This window comes from Gopherus flavomarginatus, chromosome 21 (assembly GCF_025201925.1).
Source record: "Gopherus flavomarginatus isolate rGopFla2 chromosome 21, rGopFla2.mat.asm, whole genome shotgun sequence".
Lineage (NCBI taxonomy): Eukaryota > Metazoa > Chordata > Testudines > Testudinidae > Gopherus > Gopherus flavomarginatus.
In genome coordinates, this window is record NC_066637.1 from 6,179,678 (window position 1) to 6,199,132 (window position 19,455).

The following is a 19,455-nucleotide window of genomic DNA, read 5'->3' on the forward strand; positions in this document are numbered from 1 at the left end:
CTTAACTATTTTAGAGTAACACCTCCATACTTTTGAACTGCTCACTGCTTTAACATGCCTACAATTAGTTTCCTTCTATACAAGTCTCAGCTGGCAGCAAATTCTTTAATGGTCAGTTATTTGCAGCAAACTCTCAGTCTTCAGCTTCACTTCTGCAATGGTCTCTATTTCCAATTAGCCTGGCCTAGAATCCCAATTTTTTTTTTTTTTTTAATATACAGATGCATACATGCACCAGGAGCAATGTAACATTGGCCTTTGTGCTTGAAAGACCCTATTCATCTTATTCGTAGGCCTTTGGATGTTCCTGTGGCTTAATACAAAGTTATCAAGATCTAAAACATGTAATGGAGCAGCTGGTTTTAAAAAAAGACCTTCAGACAAATGATATCCTTTAACAACTAACCTTGAAATTGTCATCTGGAGGGCTGATTATACAAATCTCTTTACTGACACTAAAACAAAAACAAATAAAAAGATGCTCTAGTAGGTCTAACGGATTTCCAAATATCTGCTGTGGTCAGTGAGTCACCCAACAAATACTCACCACTGATCAACTTTGTCAATAACTCCTTCCAGCCAAAATGAATGTCTAGATGGAAGAGACAGCTATCTACCTTTACGGATGGAGTGGTTTTGGAGGGACAAGTGATAAGACGGGGAAATTGAATTGAGAGAGCCTTAGGAGGGAGAAGGTTTTTGAAGCCATGTGACACTTCCCTATGCAGCTATTGTTCATATCTTAAGTTAGTAGAGACAGACAGAGAAAACGAGAAAAGCCAAGCCACCCACTTGAGCCCTTAAACTAGTTTAACTGAAGCTTCCCTTATTCAAAATACATTTTTGTTTACAATTTATGGACTGAAATTTACACATCTGGTAAGTATCTAGCATTATAAACTAAAGGAAAAAGAGCAAAAATCAAAATAAAATATGAGCTACGGAATCTCTCACCTACATAGTCATTAAAAAACCCCAAAGCCTCTCTTTTATTTCCTCATTGTGGTTTCAGTTTTAATAAAAATTTTGGAATTATTTAATTCCAATCAAATAAATAATGGACTTAAACCACAATTCTTGTTCTTAAGATTTACCACCCCGTGGCAATCTATATTTTAATTTCTCTTAATCTACATAAAATTGTATGCAATAAAAATCATGTGGTACAGATTACGAGGATGGAGGCAGAGATTTCAGACATTCTTGAGAAACTATGACACAGCTCTTTTAAAATCCTGAGCAAATATATATTTTACAAGAAAAGCAGTTTATTTTTCCCCTTCTGCCATTTCAACCAATAGAGCGCTTTTTTTATTAATTAGTTTCAAAACAGATGAATTACCCAATGCAATCCAAGCTATGTCTTCCGAGTTGTCTCTATGGTCGCAATAGTTCCTTTCTTCATTGGGGGATGGGATTGGTTCACGTGCTCTGAATAACCTAATCATTGCTGCCAATACAGTAACAAATGAAGGGAAAAACCTGTCCTTGTGAGCTAGCACAATATTTACAGGCCACACAACTGTCGCAACAAGCCTTTTACAGCTGTTGTGTTGCACTAGGCAGAACATACAGCAAAATTATAGGCTCAGCTCTAAAATAAATTCACAAGACAGATACTAATTAGATTAATAAAATACCTCATTCAACCTTAGGACATAATTTTCGAGGGAGAATATGGAAAAGGAGTAACTAAATCAAAAGCTAACACCAAAAAATGGAGCAGATAAACAAAGAATATCAAACATCCATGACAGAATCTATTCAAAAAAAGGGAGGGGGGAAATTCAGCAAAGATCACCATCGATATTCAACAACAAACATTATCAATGTGCTATCATGGCAATGCCATAGCACCAACATGCTACTGCATAAAAATGCTATATCCTATTAAAAGCTTTAATCAAAGTGCTCTATTGAGAGAAAAACAATGGCAAGTGAAATCCCTAAAATCCATTCGTATTAACTATCCAACATCAAGATAAATTTATCATTAAAACAGAATATTGTTTTATTCAGATGTAGCAATGCAGAACAAAAAGCGTACCAGCACATTTCTTCCCGTAACATTACATGGAACGCTCTACTTCAAAACAAAATATTTCATTATTCAAACAACAACAACAATCTAAAGCAATTCACTACACTGCAAAATGAAAAAAGGCCTTTGCTAATTTAAAGACTTACAGCTTCAGAGCATCATTTTCAATCTTATAACAAATAGGCCCTAAACACATACCATCAGGTTTTTTTGGATACATTTCCTTCATTAATCGCCTCTATTTTCAGCAGCATCACTCACTCTGCATACTCAATCTTCTTTTCTCCTAAAATCTATCACTCAAAAAATCCAAGTCTTTTCACTCCAATTTTGTCAACATTTCTCAGAGCTCTTTCAGCCACATCCCTACACACGCAGAGGCACCAGCGATATCTGTATTTGTAACAATCTATGGTTGCAAAGGAGGACTGTAGGAAAAGCAACTACATGATAACCAAAATGCTGACTTCTATTATCTACTGCACCACATGAACACACATACCGCACCAATGGCTTCAATTCATAACAGCAATAGCAATGAAGGTACATAAAATCTATACAAAAAAAAGACATGCATTACTCACTGGGTTTTATTCTTTTGCTTCCTCAGCATGTAATTCTTTATGCTTTACAGTGCAGTAGGTATTAAATGAAACATTTTCGCTTTCCCTTTTTTCACTGATGCTGCTGTTAGAATACCACTAGACACTAGGACAATAGGCAGGATCAGCCTGAACATTAAGAGCAAATATTTAATGGAAGACTGGTTATCCTGTTCTCTCCCTTTCACATCTCTGCCTCATGTATCCAGGCACGGGTGGTACTGGCTCCCTTGGGAGGCTGTAGCTAGCAGCTGAGGCACAAACTAAAACATGGCATGGACATCAAGGAGCTGATGTCACACACACACACACAAAAAAACCCCTATAACCCCATATATTTCTGCAGTACAACTCACAACTCTGACAAAGAGCTCTCTGAAAGATACAAATGAAGAAGAAAAACAGTGGCAGCAAAACATGCTTGTGTTATACAACAAAAAGGGAATACCAAAAATGAAAACAGTGCCAAAAAAACTGACTCAGTGTAGACAAAAAATGGGACCACAAAGTGATAAGAATGCCACTCAAATCTCATTCTGCATCAAGACAGTAGCAAGTCTGTAGCTTGTGGGCAAAAACAAACGCACCCACAAATTTTATAGCAATGTTTAACATCAAATCTGAAAGAAGAGGTGACCTACTCAAAAAATTAAAATATATGTACAGTTTTGAAGACTGGTCTAATATATACAGCTCTGGCATGTTACTTCATAATTAAAAAACTCCCATTTTCATAAGGAAATCAGTATCTGAGGCTCCAGGTCAACAGATGCTAGAAATATCTAGGGAAGGGCAGGTTGCATTCAGTATCTGGAAAGAGATACAGGCTGTTTTACCTCACCCATGTAGCAGCACTGCCATTCTGATTCATGTGAAATTGAGTAACTGTCCTGCTGAGGGTAAAAGGTATCATGGTAACAACAGAAGTGGTACATAGGGAGTAAAGAAGTCAGGTCTGAAGGAAAATCCGAAAAGACAGACAGTGCGGGTGGATCATTCTAAGTTCAGGAGCTAGAGAACTGTGTGTATCCTGTTCTAAATTAGGATGCTGCTTCTCAGAAAAAGATGTCTTCTTCAAATACACACACAAGAAATCTTTGATTAATAAGATTTTATTTTTCCAAAAACTGTCTTTCTTCTTCAAATGCAGGTAAAATAGAATTCAATAACTTTTTCCTCAACACTGTCCTTGAATTGCACTTAGAAAAAAGCAGTTAGAAAACAACACTGAGTTTTTAAGTCACATTCTTTATTCAAAGTTTTGCTCACTGGGACAACTTTTAGTACATCCCATTTTTTCATGAGTTCCAGGCAGACTGCAATCATACTATTATATTTCAACATACCAGACAACACCATAACATGAATACAAAACACTCTAAATAAAAATATTTTCTGCAATCTCCTTCAAACATACTATCTTTAGAGGTAGTTGTAGAGGGCAAAAAAAAATTTTTAAAAAATTAAATTCAAAACAAAAATCACAGCATATAAAAGCCACTTCAGAACATTATAAACAGCTACTTCATGACCTAATATGAACAACACAGAGCAAAGCACTAAAAATTAGATGGATCTGGAAATTCAACTGATTGTTCTTCATATGCTCCATTCCAAAGCGTCCATAGTTTTGTACAAATTGTGAAACACAGTTTGCAATGACAGATTGCTAATGTAAGTGGCAGCCTATTTTAATTTAGTAGAGAATTAATTTTTCACTTGTTCATGCAAATAATTTCAGACAAACCTAAAAATCTCTATTTATATAGTTCAATTTAAACCATGATATGCTGTAAAAAACAGAAATGATTTAAAAAATAATTAATATAACAGAATACCATAAAGGTATATTGTAAGATAAGAAGAAAAGATAAATAATCAAACAAAAAAACTGAAACAATTCAAATAGTTAAAAATCCTGTAACTTTCTACTCCAACATTACTCATGTCATATTTTACGTGCAGTAAAACTAGCAGGCAAACGTAAACTCATATTTTACTATGGATTTTGTTAAGCATAAAGTTAAACTTAAAATATTCTTCAGAGTAACCCACTTTCATGTCATGTCCTTTAAATAATCAAAATCACCAATATCAATAGAACTTCCAGTACAATTGAATATTGACAATTCTAGCTGTATTCATGCAACTAAAAAAAACAAACAATACTGCTGAACACATCAATTTATGCTAAATTAGTGTTGATACAATCTAATATCAACATCATAACAATATGGAAACAGTCAAAACTAGTTCACAATACCAGGTGTCCACGCAGGTCCCATAACTGCAAGAGATAACGTGTACAAAATTCATTCATCATATCTTTAGAAACCTGATTGCAAACCCCTTACCAAGCACATCCTACTAAACAGGCTTTTCAAAACAATCAAAGTGTGATTCAACAAGACTACTAAAACAGCACAAGAATGAGCATTCGCCATACCAACAAAGAAACAGGTCAAGTGAATTATGGATCTCTACAGATTAATATAGTTTATTACATGGGGCAATACAATCAGGACAGCTATGAGTTAATGCTAAAATATTCAATGTCCTAAATATCCAAGTTATTTTAATTGAGATCATGTTAAATTGGAACACATCTCTAACATGCCATTTAATATTTGCACATATTTTGTTCACTTCCACGTTCTCCCTAAAGGTGTTCCATCATCATCAGATTAAACCACTGCTCTTTTTACAGTTTTTATTAAAACATTAACCCAGAACTACTGTCACTTAGAAGAACCTCTAGAAACACAAAGCCTTCAAATTACGCTTGGAAGGGATTAGGTGACTCAAAGGATGTGACTGGACTGAGACAAGCAGTGAACAAAAGTTACCATCTACTGGCTGTTCAGTGGCCTAACATAATGAGTTGATGGTGTCAAGTCAAATTCTTAGTAGAAAAGTGTCCAAATCACAAAAAACATTAACCCAACTGACACTCTCAAAAGTCTACAATGGAGGCCAAGGATTGAATAGACATGAAAAGTGAATAGTCTTCTCACCTCTAGAGGTCAGGCCTCCAAGCAGGGGCGACCCATCCATATAGGCAAACTAGGCGGTTGCCTAGGGTGCCAAGTTAAATGGGGTGCCAAATTCGAGGGGGGGGAAAAAATCAAATTTAAAGAAAAAATAAAATGAAAAAATGAAAAAGATGAAAAACACAAATAAAATAATGAAGATGTCATTATTTCAATTCTCGTGCGCATATTGAGGGAATATGAATTATAATTCATTTCTCTATATTTTGAGAATTTATTAATATGTCAAATCTTTTATTTACTGGAAAAATAAATAATATTTTAGCAGATTTTTTTTCCAGTTTGCGACATAAGGTCAAGAGGACCCACTCCCAATTTTGATAAGCAATAACTCAGCCACAATGAAACACATCCACCAGCAGCAAGAGCTGCAATGCTAGTGACACCTAACTCGAATATACAAGGCCGTACAGCCCAAAATTCATGTAGAGCGGAGATATCATGAGTTGATACATGTCAAATGGTCATTTTAACACACATTGCAGGTAGATGGTTAAGAATCAAGCAAACACTGTGAAAAATTGTGTTTCTTGATGCCAAAGAATAAAGTCTTTCAGCATTATAAATCCAAAATGTATGTGAGTGAGTATCTTTAAGCGTTATTAAACTTTACCATTATTATCGGGCTGTACAATTATGAACTTTTCTTTGTTATAACTGGTTCACATGTAATAAATAAGGTCCATAAAAGAAAAGTAACAGCATTACGCTTAATTGACTATGAAAGCGATGACACCACACTCCAAGCAGGTAACTGTGAGGAAGGGGATTACTTTCCAAACAACTGGGGTCGGGTTATAACATTGAAAAAGGTCATTTTGTTTCTGTGTAAATGCTGTAACTAACTGTTTTGATAGCTGAGTGTATGTTACTAATCACTGAACATTTAAGCAGTGAAAAGACGTGTTGGGATGGCTGCAACATGGTTTAAATCACCAACCACGTGATGGGTGTGTCAGTCATCCTTAACGCTATCATGCTTGCAGTTGGGAGCACAGTATATAACAATATTCAAATGCCCCATGGCAGAAAGAGGAAAAAGAAAACCCTCAGGAGCTGAATAACGTAAATAAAAGGCTGAGAAGGAAAAGGACCAAGAAAAACAGCAGGGATCCTTCCTGAAATATCTTCTCTTTAATCCAAATGAAGATCGAAGTAGTTCACAGCATCCAGATGAAGGAATTTTACTTGGAGAGGAAGTGAATTCACTTCCGCATGGAAGCAGTTCAGCACATCAAGATGAAGGTGTATTACTTCGAGATGAGGGTAGCCCACATCCACAAAAATGCAGTTTGGAAACTCAAGATGGAAACTTACTTCTAGACGAAGGCAGCTCACAGCATCAGACTGATATGGAAGTGGAGAAAAATTTACTCACCTTCAGAGAGACATGCAGAAACTGAAGTAAATGAAGTAGAAGGAAGAAACGATGAAGTTACAAACAAGTTACAGTATGAGGATCCAGCTTCATGGCCCAGATGTGATGACAGTGTGCAGCAAATTCTCACGGAATATGAACCTGAACAAGTTCATGAATTTCCCTCCCCTAAGAATGGAAGTAAAAGAAAATTCTCTGCTCAGTATTACAAGAGGAAACTCATTAATGGGGAAGAAATACATTGAAACTGGTTACGATATTCAGTGTTGAAGGACTCTGTTTTGCTTTTGCTGCAAGTTGTTTAGAAAATGAAGCAATTGGTGTATCACTTACTGAAAAAACAGCTTCCATTCTTTCTTCACATGAAAGGAGGACAGAACATTTGGAATGTTTTCAAAATTGGAAAGAACTTGAATTACGATTGAAAAAAGGAAAAACTCTTGAAGAAAATTTACATGTGATCAAGGAAAAAGAAGAATATTGGCAACAAATATTAGAGTGTCTGATTGCTTTAGTGAGAGTTCTTGGTGGGCAAAATTTAGCATTCTGCGGCCACAGTAGAAATTAAAAATTATACACTCCAGGTAATGGAAATTTTTAAAATTTGTTGAATACTTAGCTTTGTTTGATCCAGTCGTGAACGAGCACCTAAGTAAAATAACTGATCGTGAAACACAGGTTCATTACTTAGCAAAAATATGCAGAATGAACTGATTCAAATCATAGCAAATGCTATTAAAAAGAAAATTTGTTGAAGCTGCCCATTCTGCAAAATATTTTACAATAATACTGGACTGTACACCAGATGTGAGTCATGTCGAACAAATGATGATCATTTGTTTTGTGGATATGGAAAAGTCTGCGGATGAAGATAATGTTGAAGTGCTCATAAAGGAACATTTTTTGGGTTTCATACCACTGAAGGAGATGACTGGAGCATTTATGATAAACTATTCTACAAGAGCTTGAAACAATGTCATTATCTGTTAAAAACTTATGTAGCCAAGGCTATGATAACGGGAGTAATATGAAGAGTAAAGACAATGATGTGCAAAGGAGAATGATGGAAATCAATCCTAGGGTCTTTTTCGTTCCTTATAGTGCGCATTCTCTGAATTTGGTTGTCAATGATGCCGCTAGATGTTGTTTGGAGGGAAGCAGTTCCTTTGACCTGATGCAACGTGTCTGTGTTTTTCTCAGGCTCAACACACCGTTAGAGAATTCACATGGCGAGTCAGAATTTCCCAACTGTGAAACCACTTAGTGTACGTCTATACTACCCACTGGATCAGCGGGTAGTGTTCGATGCATCGGGGATTGATTTATTGCCACTCATCTGGGTACGATAAATCGATCTGCTAATCGACGCCCATACTCCACCTCGTAGGAGGAGTAAATGCAGTCAACGGAGGCACCGCGGCAGTCGACTCGCTGCTATGAGGATGGCCAGGTAAGTCAAACTTAAGGTACATCGACTTCAAAGTTGCATATCTTAGTTCGACCCCTCCTCTCTCACTAGTGTAGCCCAGGCTTTAGTCAGACAAAATGGGAGAGTCGCACTGATGCTCTGAAGTCTCTTCGCTATGAACTTGGAAACATTTATGATGCCCTAATTGAAATTTATGATACTGTCTTTACTGGATCATCTGGCAATACGACACGTTCAGATGCAGCAGCTCTTGCAAATGGCCTTTCCAAGTTCAAATTTGTGACTTCACTCATTTTGTGGTATAATATCCTTTTTGAGATTAACCTCCCTAGTAAGCAGCTTCAGGAAAAGAACTTGAACATTCATTCTGCTATTCAAAATCTGTAGCAAACTAAAAATATTCTGAAGAAATTCAGAAGTGATGAAGGGTTCGAAAGAACACTGGTAAATTCTCTCGAGCTTGCTGAAGAAATAGACTTTCTGACAGAATTTGAACCAGAACCAGTTCACATTCGGCAAAAGAAACAGCAGTTTTCGTATGAAGGACAAGACACACCCATTCAGAACTCAAAACAAAAGGTTCAAAGTGAATTTCTACTTTGCAGTCTTTGATACTGCTATTCACTTGGTTGATGAAAGATTTCAACAGATGCAGCAGCTAAAGTCAGTATTTGGCTTTCTATATGATATCCATAGCTTGCAAAAGAAAACAGAAAACAGATAAGAGAATTTTGTATAAAACTGAAGTCGGCATTGACTCATGAAAATTCAAGAGACATTGAAGCTACAGATTTGTGTAGTGAGCTTCAGGCTTTTTCAAGACAATTTAAGAAACTTTCCACTCCTGAAGAAGTACTGAAGTTTGTTTGTGCAAATAAACAGAAGTTTTCCAAACATTAAGTTTGCCAGTTTCCGTAGCTAGTGGGGAATGTAGCTTCTCAAAGTTAAAATTGATAAAAACTTATCTGTGTTCAACAATGGTGCAAGAGAGACTTGTTAGACTTGCCACAATGTCAATAGAGCATGAAACAGCTAGAAAACTGGGTCTAAAAGAACTAGTGACTGAATTTTCAAAACTTAAAGCAAGAAAAGTCATGTTTTAAGAGCAGTATTTTTTATTCCGAGTGTTTTGAAAATACAGGTTAAAGTTCATTGAAGAGTTTTCTTATTTCTTTCTATATTGGATGTAGTGGTAATGGCAGTTAAAGCAGGATAGCGTAATGGATGATTTTGGATTTGTAATAAAAATCATAAACAACATTTTAAATGCATTTTATTTGAAATAAGATTGAAATATCATCTAGCTGTCGTGTACAAATCTATTCTGAAAATTTCGTGTCTCTATTTTATCTGATCTCAGAAACTTTGCTTGGACATACAGACTTTTTGTGTTTAAAAAAATGCTAAAAATCATTTAAAGGTAAAAAGGGGCAAAATGTTTCCCCAAAACCTCAGCCTAGATCTGCCATTGGGGCTTGGGGGGGTGCCGACTGCATGGTTCAACTAGGGTGCCAGTTGCTGGCAGCTAGTCTAGGGCTGCCCCTGCCTCCAAAACAGGGTTAGCTTGTAGGAGGAAAGCTTCAACTACCATGCCCACACTCTTACCTGTTCTTTGGACAGAAGACTTTCACAAGCACTCAAGGGCCAAGTGCAACCATCCTCTTCCATGATACAATGGACACTCTGCCAGAGTAAGTGATCTGCCATATGTAATGGCACAACAAGGCATGAGCAAGCCAGGAGGTATTAGGAATAAGACAGTAGAGACTGCTCCAGCCCATGGACTGGAGCAGCCTCTGTGAAGGTCCAGCAGCCTTTGGAGGTTGGAAGAATTCTTCTCTCTAGCACTAGCTCAGTGCCCTCTCCGCTTACTCAGGCCAGGGATTGAGCAGCACCAGATTTGAACCTAAATTCATTCACAGCTCTGTTCACAACAGTAATCTCTTCACAACAATCTAGGAATTAAGCTTATTTAGGTCATGTTGAAAATAATTTAAAAAAAATAAAATGGAAAAAATGGTGGTAGGCAATTCTTCTCTGAAAAGTTAACTATGTAGAAATGGAATTGTGATTGTTCATATTTATTGTGTTTCAGTGACTAGGTCAATTTGCTCAGCTTACAAGTTTATTTTTTTCCAGCCTTGCAAACTTATGTCCAAACAACAGCTGGGAGGAGCAATTCCCAGCTCAGGTAGACACACACACTATAGATCACGGGTCGGCAACCTTTCAGATATGGTGTGCCAAGTCTTCATTTATTCACTCTAATTTAAGGTTCTGCGTGCCAGTAATACATTTTAATGTTTTTAGAAGGTCTGTCTCTCTCTCAGTCTATATTATATAACTAAACTATTGTTGTATGTAAAGTAAATAAGGTTTTTAAAATGTTTAAGAAGCTTCATTTAAAATTAAATTAAAATGCAGAGCCCCCTCACTCCCCCCGCACCGGTGGCCAGGACCCAGACAGTGAGAGTGCCACTGAAAATCAGCTTGCGTGCCGCCTTTGGCACACATGCCATAGGTTGCCTACCCCTGCTCTAGATCGTGTGCAAAAAATAACACTGCGGCCACAAGAGTACAGGTGGTACTTCAGGCAAAGCACCAGAGTACAATCCCATGACCTCCTGCATACATATTTGGGCAGAGTTGTATAGCCAGAGACCCATGCTGCTGTAGTCACACTGACTTTCAGAGTGCTAGTTTGCATGAAGCTAGCACATATATGCCTATTCAAGCTGGGAATAGCACCTCACAGCTTCTGTGCTAACATACCATTAGCCTGGGATCTGAAAATCAAGCTAGGTTCTTTCAGGTTCACAAAATAACAAAGATTATGTAGTCAAAATTTAGTTAAACTGATTAAAAGAATCCAACTCACGCTCTCATATCTGAACTGGATCGGCAGTGCTAAAAGCAGATAGAAAGTAAAGTGACTGAATAGAGACAAGGAACAGATCTGTTGAGAAAGAAAGTAAAGTACTACTTTTACATAGTTGTAGGCAGTGTAGTCTGAACCATGTCAGTCCCAGGATATTAGAAGAACTCTAAAGAAGAGCTCTGTATGGCTCAAAAGCTTGTCTCTCTCACCAACAGAAGTTGGTCCAATAAAAGATATTACCTCACCCACCTTCTCTCTCTAATTTTTTCATAGTGACTTTTCAGACCAGAATCACTTTACATTTGTTTAAAATTCTCCCCTGACGTTACTCTGTTTAGGTAACTGTCTCTTCCCCAGGTTAGTTACCATACTTTAGGGGCAAACAATCTTATTTGGAATTAGTACTAATCTGGACTGGTACAATTCGGAATGTCTTCTTAACTGTGCTCAACATAATGTATTTCACATATAACCTTCATGCTGAATTTGAAAAAAAGTGATCTTCTGGAACTATCAAAAACCTCAGATAAGCTCAGTAGGTTCCAGCTGATGGGCTGTACTAATGGAACCATGACTTTTAAGTACTTAACTTTCAAGGCACCTGATGGTACACAAATCAGTAGTCTATGAAAAAGGAAAGCACTTTAGAAATATTTAACTGTGAATGAATCCAGACTTTGAGTACTGTTTTTCGAGGGCTGATGAGGGGGATCTGACACAGAAAGATAAAGTGACTTGCTCAAGGTTACAGAGCAGTCCAGTAGCAGAGCTGGGAGTCAGCTCCAACATTCCTAAATCCCAGCCCTTAGTCCATGCTGCCCTGGGCTTTTCTGTACTGAGGTTCTGAGTGGCCATCTTGCAAGAGATTATTAAAAAAATAATTGCTTGAAAAAATTTCGGTATCACTTGAAGAGCCCTTCATGCATGTCAGCTGAGAGTTTTACTTATTTTGAGGTCTGTTCCAAAACCTACAGAAGCCAATGGAAATCTTTCCATTGATTTCAGTGGACTTCAGCTCTGGCCACAGTTAGCTTCACAACTCAATTATATTCCTGTTCCTTGGTTTCTTTACTATAATATCTATCAAACTATTGGAATTAGTAGTGTTTAATTTTACACTAAAATTGAATGCTGAAATTCAGTGTCCTCTGTTTGCAGTGAACTTGATTGTTTTTCAGGTAACGTGCAGTACAAATCTCTGCATAATTCTCTAATTTCAGCTGGCTCTTTATTAGAATTCTTCTATCACAATGTGTAAATACAAGTGATGTCCATTAGTTCACTAATCATATCGTTAACGTCTTTCAATTTTGATCCTACCCAAGACTGAAAAATATTCTTAGGTGGTGATGAAAGATCCCTAACTGAATGGGACCGCTAGGTCTGACTTTGTTTTACCAATAATTTTATAGTAACAAACCAAACAATAAAAATCAACCATTGGCTGCTCATTCAGAGATGACTGCTTCAACTGGGGACGAATAGTCTGGGAATTGATAAAGGTAGATAATACTTATCTAAATCTCTAGTGCCAAATTCTGCTCTGGTTGGTAGTGGTAGAGTGCCAGAGCCATTCAACAGCAGTCTAAATCAGCAAAACAATCCATCACTGGCCCATCTGAAGGCAGTCTCAAAGGCCAAGGATTGCATGGACACAGACACTAATCTGCACACCATAAGTGATCACTACTAAAATAGGTTTGAGGCAAAGTAGCAAGGCAATGCACACAAGCTTTTACTGTCATTGCATAGACTGCACCTGCTCTATAGATAACAGATTCAGTTTCCAGCAGCGTATGTAAATCCGACACCTTTCAATTTACGAAAGAACTGCTAAACTCAGATGTCACAATAAATAGTATTTAAATTATACAGCTTGCAGCAAGAATAGATCTTGGGCTACAAGCACATTATCTGGAGTGGCCAGATGGTGGTGTTTTCACCTAAGAAAAGTTCTGGTCATATTACCTATTATTTTCAACAACTTGCAAATCTAAAATAGACATGACATTAAGTTACAATTCCCATGGAATTTCAACATACTGTTCAATATGAGCACACATCTAGCACTTCAAAATTAACCTTCAAGGGAAAATGTATTGAAGGCAGGCCTCATTTTCTCGCACCTCCAGCAGATGCATGACATGATACAGTGAAAGAAGTCTGTTGACTATTTCATCACTGAAACTGGAGAGAAACCAAACAAGAATTAAATATCCATAGATACACAGGAGAAAAAACCCCGCACAACTAAGAAAAATATATCAGGGATGATGACTTCAATATCTGGGAATGAGTGTCTTATAACTTTTTAGACAGAATTCTTCTCACATAGACCATTCCACTGCATTCTGAAAAGGGACTCTAAAGACCATCTAGAACTCTGGAGTTTTTTTACATTTAAAGTGATTTAGGTGTTCTGAAACCTAAGGAAAGTGTCTAAAAGAAAATTATTTTTTTAGTACCACCAGAAACGTATAAAACATGTCCTATGTATAATAATTGAACTTGGAGAGAGATTCTTACCCTAAGTTTCTTATTCTGATTGACAGAACTTTATTGTTGTATTTCAGATAGAGCCAATAAAGACAACACCGATCCAAATATCTGACTATTACAAGTCCATCTTTGATCCTCTGCAGCTCAACAATTAACTAAGAAATCTAAAACAAATGCTGTTATTTTATTGACTCTACCTTGCTCCATTTTCTATAGCCCAATAGAAAGTAAGACTAGATCAAGATGTTTTTCAAAAAAGAAAACAGGCCCACTTTTAAAATCCTGTATTTATATATGGGAGAACAGAATTGTCCACATTATCTTAATTATATTCAATAGGCAAAAACTATCACATTTATGCAAAAAAGCATGGCAGTGCAGTACATAAATCAGAATATTGCTTTATATTACTAGACTGTGAAGCAAGTGAGTCAAAATAGCATCATTTTACTTGCCCACAAGTTTTCATTACTTGACTTATTCTGTCAATTTGCTTTTACAAAACAAATGTTTACGAATATTCTTTTCTAATGTATTAGTTATCTACAATGGCGGTAGTTAGAGTCAACATTCACCAATAATTAATTCACACTGGTACCCGAGAAACAGCATTACATCTGTATATGTAAAGAAAATAACTGCAGCACTTTAGATAAAGATTTGAAAGATTACAATATTTAACTGAAAGACAGCTCTGCTTGCTACCCTTCATTCATACTGTCTAGCACACAGGGGTCAGTAACCTTTCAGCAGTGATGTGCTGAGTCTTCCATTTATTCACTCTAATTTAAGTTTTTGCATGCTAGTAATACATTTTAATGTTTGAAGATTTTGTTCTATAAAAGTCTATAATATATAACTAAACTAAACTTTCTGTGTAAAGTAAATAAGTTTTTTAGATGTTTAAGAAGCTTCATTTAAAATTAAATTAAAATGCAGAGCCCACGCCCGCCCCCCGGACCAGTGGCCAGGACCCAGGCAGTGTGAGTGTCACTGAAAATCAGCTTGCGTGCCGCCTTCGGCACGCGTGCCATAGGTTGCCTATCCCTGGTCTAGCACATTTGATATTTATCAGCAGCACCCACACATCCATAAAATATTTCTGAAAAATAATCCATTCAGAATCAATCCCTTCTATCAAAGGTACAAACCTTGAACTTATAGATAAGACTAAAACTGATCTATAGTTACCAGTCAGTTGTAATTGCCTTTAGATTTTATGATGCACAGTTTGACTGCAAACAGGAATGCCAACTGTACTGGTATGTCAGTCTATTTGATTGTTAAACCACTTCGTTTAAAACTCAATAAATACAACCATGTCAGTTACTGGAAACCAGTATTAACTCTAGTTAGCATTAAAATGCCACCAGATGCTTGCTCCATCCTTTTTATATTCTAAACAGTACTTACACAGGACAAGGTAAAGATGTAACTAATTATATATCGTAAGCTACTTCAAATAAGCAAACATCTCTTACACATATAAGTGTAAGACACATTATAGTACTTACTGTCTTCTCCTGGACATGGCATGCCTGGTTTCTCTGGAATGCTGGGGAAAACTAAAACAAAAACAGACAACACTTATTACTGATGTAATAAATTACTTTATCTAAAATAAACAAATTTCTGGAAGGTTTGTTATTGATTTTTTTTCCAATTCTGCTCTGAGAAACAACAGGTTAAGCCAGCTCTTATTATGCCATGATCATAGAATCAACTACTCTAGCAACACCACAGTATACTGTACATGGGGCCTGACTTAAAGCCCACTGAAGTCAGTGGAAAGTCTCCCATTGACTTCAATGGACTTTGAATCAGATCCTGACACAGCATATTTCAAAGCAATATATAAACATGAATTCATCTATTCAACACCCTTATGAGAAGATGAAGTACTATTATCCTCGTTTTACAGTTTGAACAGAGACACAAACTGAAGTGATATGTCCCAGGTTGAACAGGAAGCCTGTAGGAGAGCTAGAAACAAAACCCAGATTTCCCAGCTTCCAGCACTGTGCTTTCACCATTGCTCTAAGGTCCTCTTGATTACAATGAAGACCATGAGACACAAACTTAAAAAGCCCAAAAAAGAGGAGGGAAGATAACATAGCTGACATGAGACTCCTGAAAAAACTGAATGTAGACAAATACATGGTTTACATAAGAATGTACCAATAAAAATCAGTTTATAATAATTTATCTTGCATTATTTACATAATATAGTTGCAGTACCTATTTACATAATGTGTAGATCTACTTGAAAAATTCAAGTTGTCAAAAGCTTCTATAATTGGTTCTTAAAATGGAAACAGAAGTATTTTATTAAAAATACAAGTTGAAAAAGAGACCTAATAGCAAATAGTAATTTTGCCTAGATAAACAAGCAATATATTATAGACTATCTTTAATGTGACTGAATTGAGCCCTTTTGTACTGGTATCTTCCTCTCCAGCAAGCTTGTAAACAAATATTTCATGTGGGGTTATGAAGACACCAAAATCAGCAATGCAAACTTCCTAAGCAAGAAACTAACTTGCCCAAATACACTTTAAAAAAGTATCATGAAGCATACTACTCAAGCAGACCCCATAAACCTGCAATCAGATCCATACAGACAGACTCCTGCCCCTGTACAGAATCCCTCCTGCTTCCATGGGGTTTGACAGAGGATAGGAAAACATCTGTGCAGATCTAATTGCAGGTCTGCAGGGTTGAGAAGCAAATTCAGAAATAAAACCACCAGTTAAATCCCTCTAAATTAAAAAACCTACAATTTATTCTAGCCCAGAGCTGTTTCTCTCATAAATGAATGGCTTTAAGTTTTTTAAAATTTAGATTTTAAAAAGTAATGAATGATTGATTGGCTGATTTTTAATTTCAGGGACAGCCATTCAATTTTAATATTGTCTTAATTGCCGAGGTGGTTACAAGGGAGTTATTTTCAGTTTATCACATTCACTGAATTTAGAAAGAGCAGATTATGGTATATTTAATTAAGCAGCCATCACCTTCATTGCTCTCTTATCTTTTCCCTCCATCAGTAGTTAGTTCATCATTATAGGTTTAGCAGGATTCGAAAAGAATGTACTTTTATATGAGAGCAGGAATCACATCTGTACCTACATTAATTAGATTACAAACTTACAAAGGATACCAGCAAACACGACTCAGAACATAAAACGACTGCAAGAGTGACTTAGAAGAAGTCAGCCCAAAGAATATTTAACACATGTCCATGCTCCATACAGTGTTGAAGCTCAGCAAGTATTTATATTGAACAGAGCTCCTGAACTGCTTTATTCCTCCTCACAAGAAATTTAGATGGTTCTAAAATTGCAGAGTACTTGCCATGAATAATGAGCCCTTCATCTCTATGACGACAATACAAACGGAAGGCTTCTTCCAGTTCCATCTGAGATGAGATAGTACACGGATCACCTAGCAAAGGGAACAAAGAAATATGCAACCAAATTTATGACTATGGTATATTAAGTTTAGGGTTTAAACTGGTTAGCTCAGAAAACTCAAGCAAAGTTATATTATCCTAATAATTTTATTAAGGCCAAACAAAATACAGTAACATGAAATTATTCTTTTTTACTTAAAAATTGTAACCAAACTGAAAAGATTAAAGACAAAAACATAAAAGAGTTATGACAGTTCTCTTAGGTTGGTACATGTGACAAAAAATTAATTTAAGTAAGCTGACTAACTTCCACAGGGCTGGAGATGGGATCCAGGGACCGGGTTCATTATATCCGAAGGTTCATTATTACAAAGGGCATTATAGCGAGGGCGTACTGTAGTAAATATTAATATTATGGTAGCATCCAAAAGCCAAAATCAGGGTGGGGTACCACTTGTGCTAGACACTGAACAAGCACAGAGAGGTAATCCGTACCCAAAGTGCTTACAATCTGAAGACAGACAAAGGGTAGAGGAGGGGAATATATATATGTGAATACAGTTAAGAACCGGCACAATTACTTTCTGGGGGTGGGGGGGCGGAGCTTGAATTTTTTGTAACTAGGATTAGAGATAGGGAATAGAAAAAGGAAAAAAGAAAAAAAAAAAAAAAAAAAAAGAGTTACACCTGTTTGGCCATGATCAGCAGACTGAATGTTGCAGCCATCACAACAGATGGGTGTCTTATGAAGCAATTTAAGGGAGGTTAAGGTAGTAACTGTTCAGCTTCTATGAGGGAGTTTTTCCTGTACATAAAGAAGCTGTGTGATGGATAGTGAAGGCTGGGACTGCTGACATGCATGACAAAGCAAAAGCAAGAGTCCACTTTAAGAAAGGTTACTAGATCAGGCAGTTAAGAAGAGCTTTAAAAGGGAAAGTCAAGAAGCCATTTAAAGTTCTCTGACCTTCTCTACCAAATGGATTAGGAAAGAATGAAATATTAATGTCAAAGAGGTGTGGGAGGGAATCTGACAAAATTACAGGAATTACAGCGTATGGAAGAATGGGTCCGAATACTAGACCCAGCCCAAACTTGCACCAGTACCCATGAAGTAAATACTTAGCTCTAAACTGAGACAACTTGCAAGTGGTCAAGGATTTGTTACACTATATACCAGTTCCCCAAAAATATTTCAAGGCATGAATGTCCTTACACTGAGAACAAATGGAGAAGTAAGAAAGAAAGGTAGGGGAGGAAATGTACCTCAATCAGGGTAAATTAGTGGACAATCGGCTGAAAAATACCACTCTCTTTTTAAAAGAATTGTACATGTCATACAAAAATAGCTAAATTAAAACAGCTGAGGATGTAAATAATACCCACAAGTTAACCAATCTTCATAACTACCCTACAAAATCTTTTCCATAACAAGATGACCACCAATGATTTTTTTTAAAACTTCCAAAGACTACTTTTTAACAGCATAGGACTCCATGGTACTGAACTCTCAGAACCAGACATTAGCTCAAGTCCTGATACAGGACTACAGGGAACCATAGGTTTGCCCATCTGACTTGTATTATTAGATCATGTAGTCCATCTCACTGCAAACTAGGATTATTCCTTACTGTGAGTTTTTTAGTATTTTGTATTTAGTATGTCTAGTCTAAGTTAAAAGTCCCGAGCAATAAGGCTAGAATCAACCACATGGATGCACTTTTGCCCAAGAGCTAGTAGTTTAATTAATTCACTGACATGTGCAAACATAATATAAAGATAGAAATCCGCTATTTAAAAAGTGTCCCCAAAAACCACAGCAGACTGACCTGAGAGACTTTCAGAGAGCCTGGAGTTTATGCCAAAACACAACTGAATTTTTAAAGATCTAAATTGTGTAACAAGGCCTTTCCAGGCTGAACATGAAAACATTTGTAGGTAGACTACAGCAGAACTGTAATACCAGAATTAGGAGACTATGACTCTCTCCATTAATGTAAAGTACTACAGTAAACATAGCAACCTGCTACACAGAAAGCAATACAAGGTGAATTATATTGAAGTCAGCCACCTATGCAGCTCATGTGTGTGGGACTTTATTTCTTCAGTTTGAAGTTTGGGGATTTTGTCAAAAACAGATATCCTACAAAATTCACTTTATTTGGCTCT

The 19,455-nt window shown here is 36.6% G+C and overlaps 1 protein-coding gene across 8 annotated transcripts in view; it reads right to left on the reverse strand.

Annotated features, from left to right (window-relative positions):
- PRKCZ (protein kinase C zeta) overlaps positions 1-19,455 on the reverse strand; it is a 143,792-nt gene that overhangs the window by 106,811 nt on the left and 17,526 nt on the right. For 6 of the 8 annotated variants that reach the window (XM_050931633.1, XM_050931632.1, XM_050931636.1 and 3 more), the window contains 2 exons: positions 17,232-17,321; positions 15,392-15,442 (listed from right to left, as the gene is read on the reverse strand). The exons of 1 other annotated variant lie outside the window; for it this stretch is intronic. In XM_050931633.1, the coding sequence (XP_050787590.1) occupies positions 15,392-15,442; positions 17,232-17,321 (141 nt within the window). Of the gene's footprint in view, positions 1-1,342; positions 1,451-2,239; positions 2,435-15,391; positions 15,443-17,231; positions 17,322-19,455 lie in introns of those variants that run through there. One more of the 8 variants, XM_050931638.1, reaches the window with a different exon arrangement.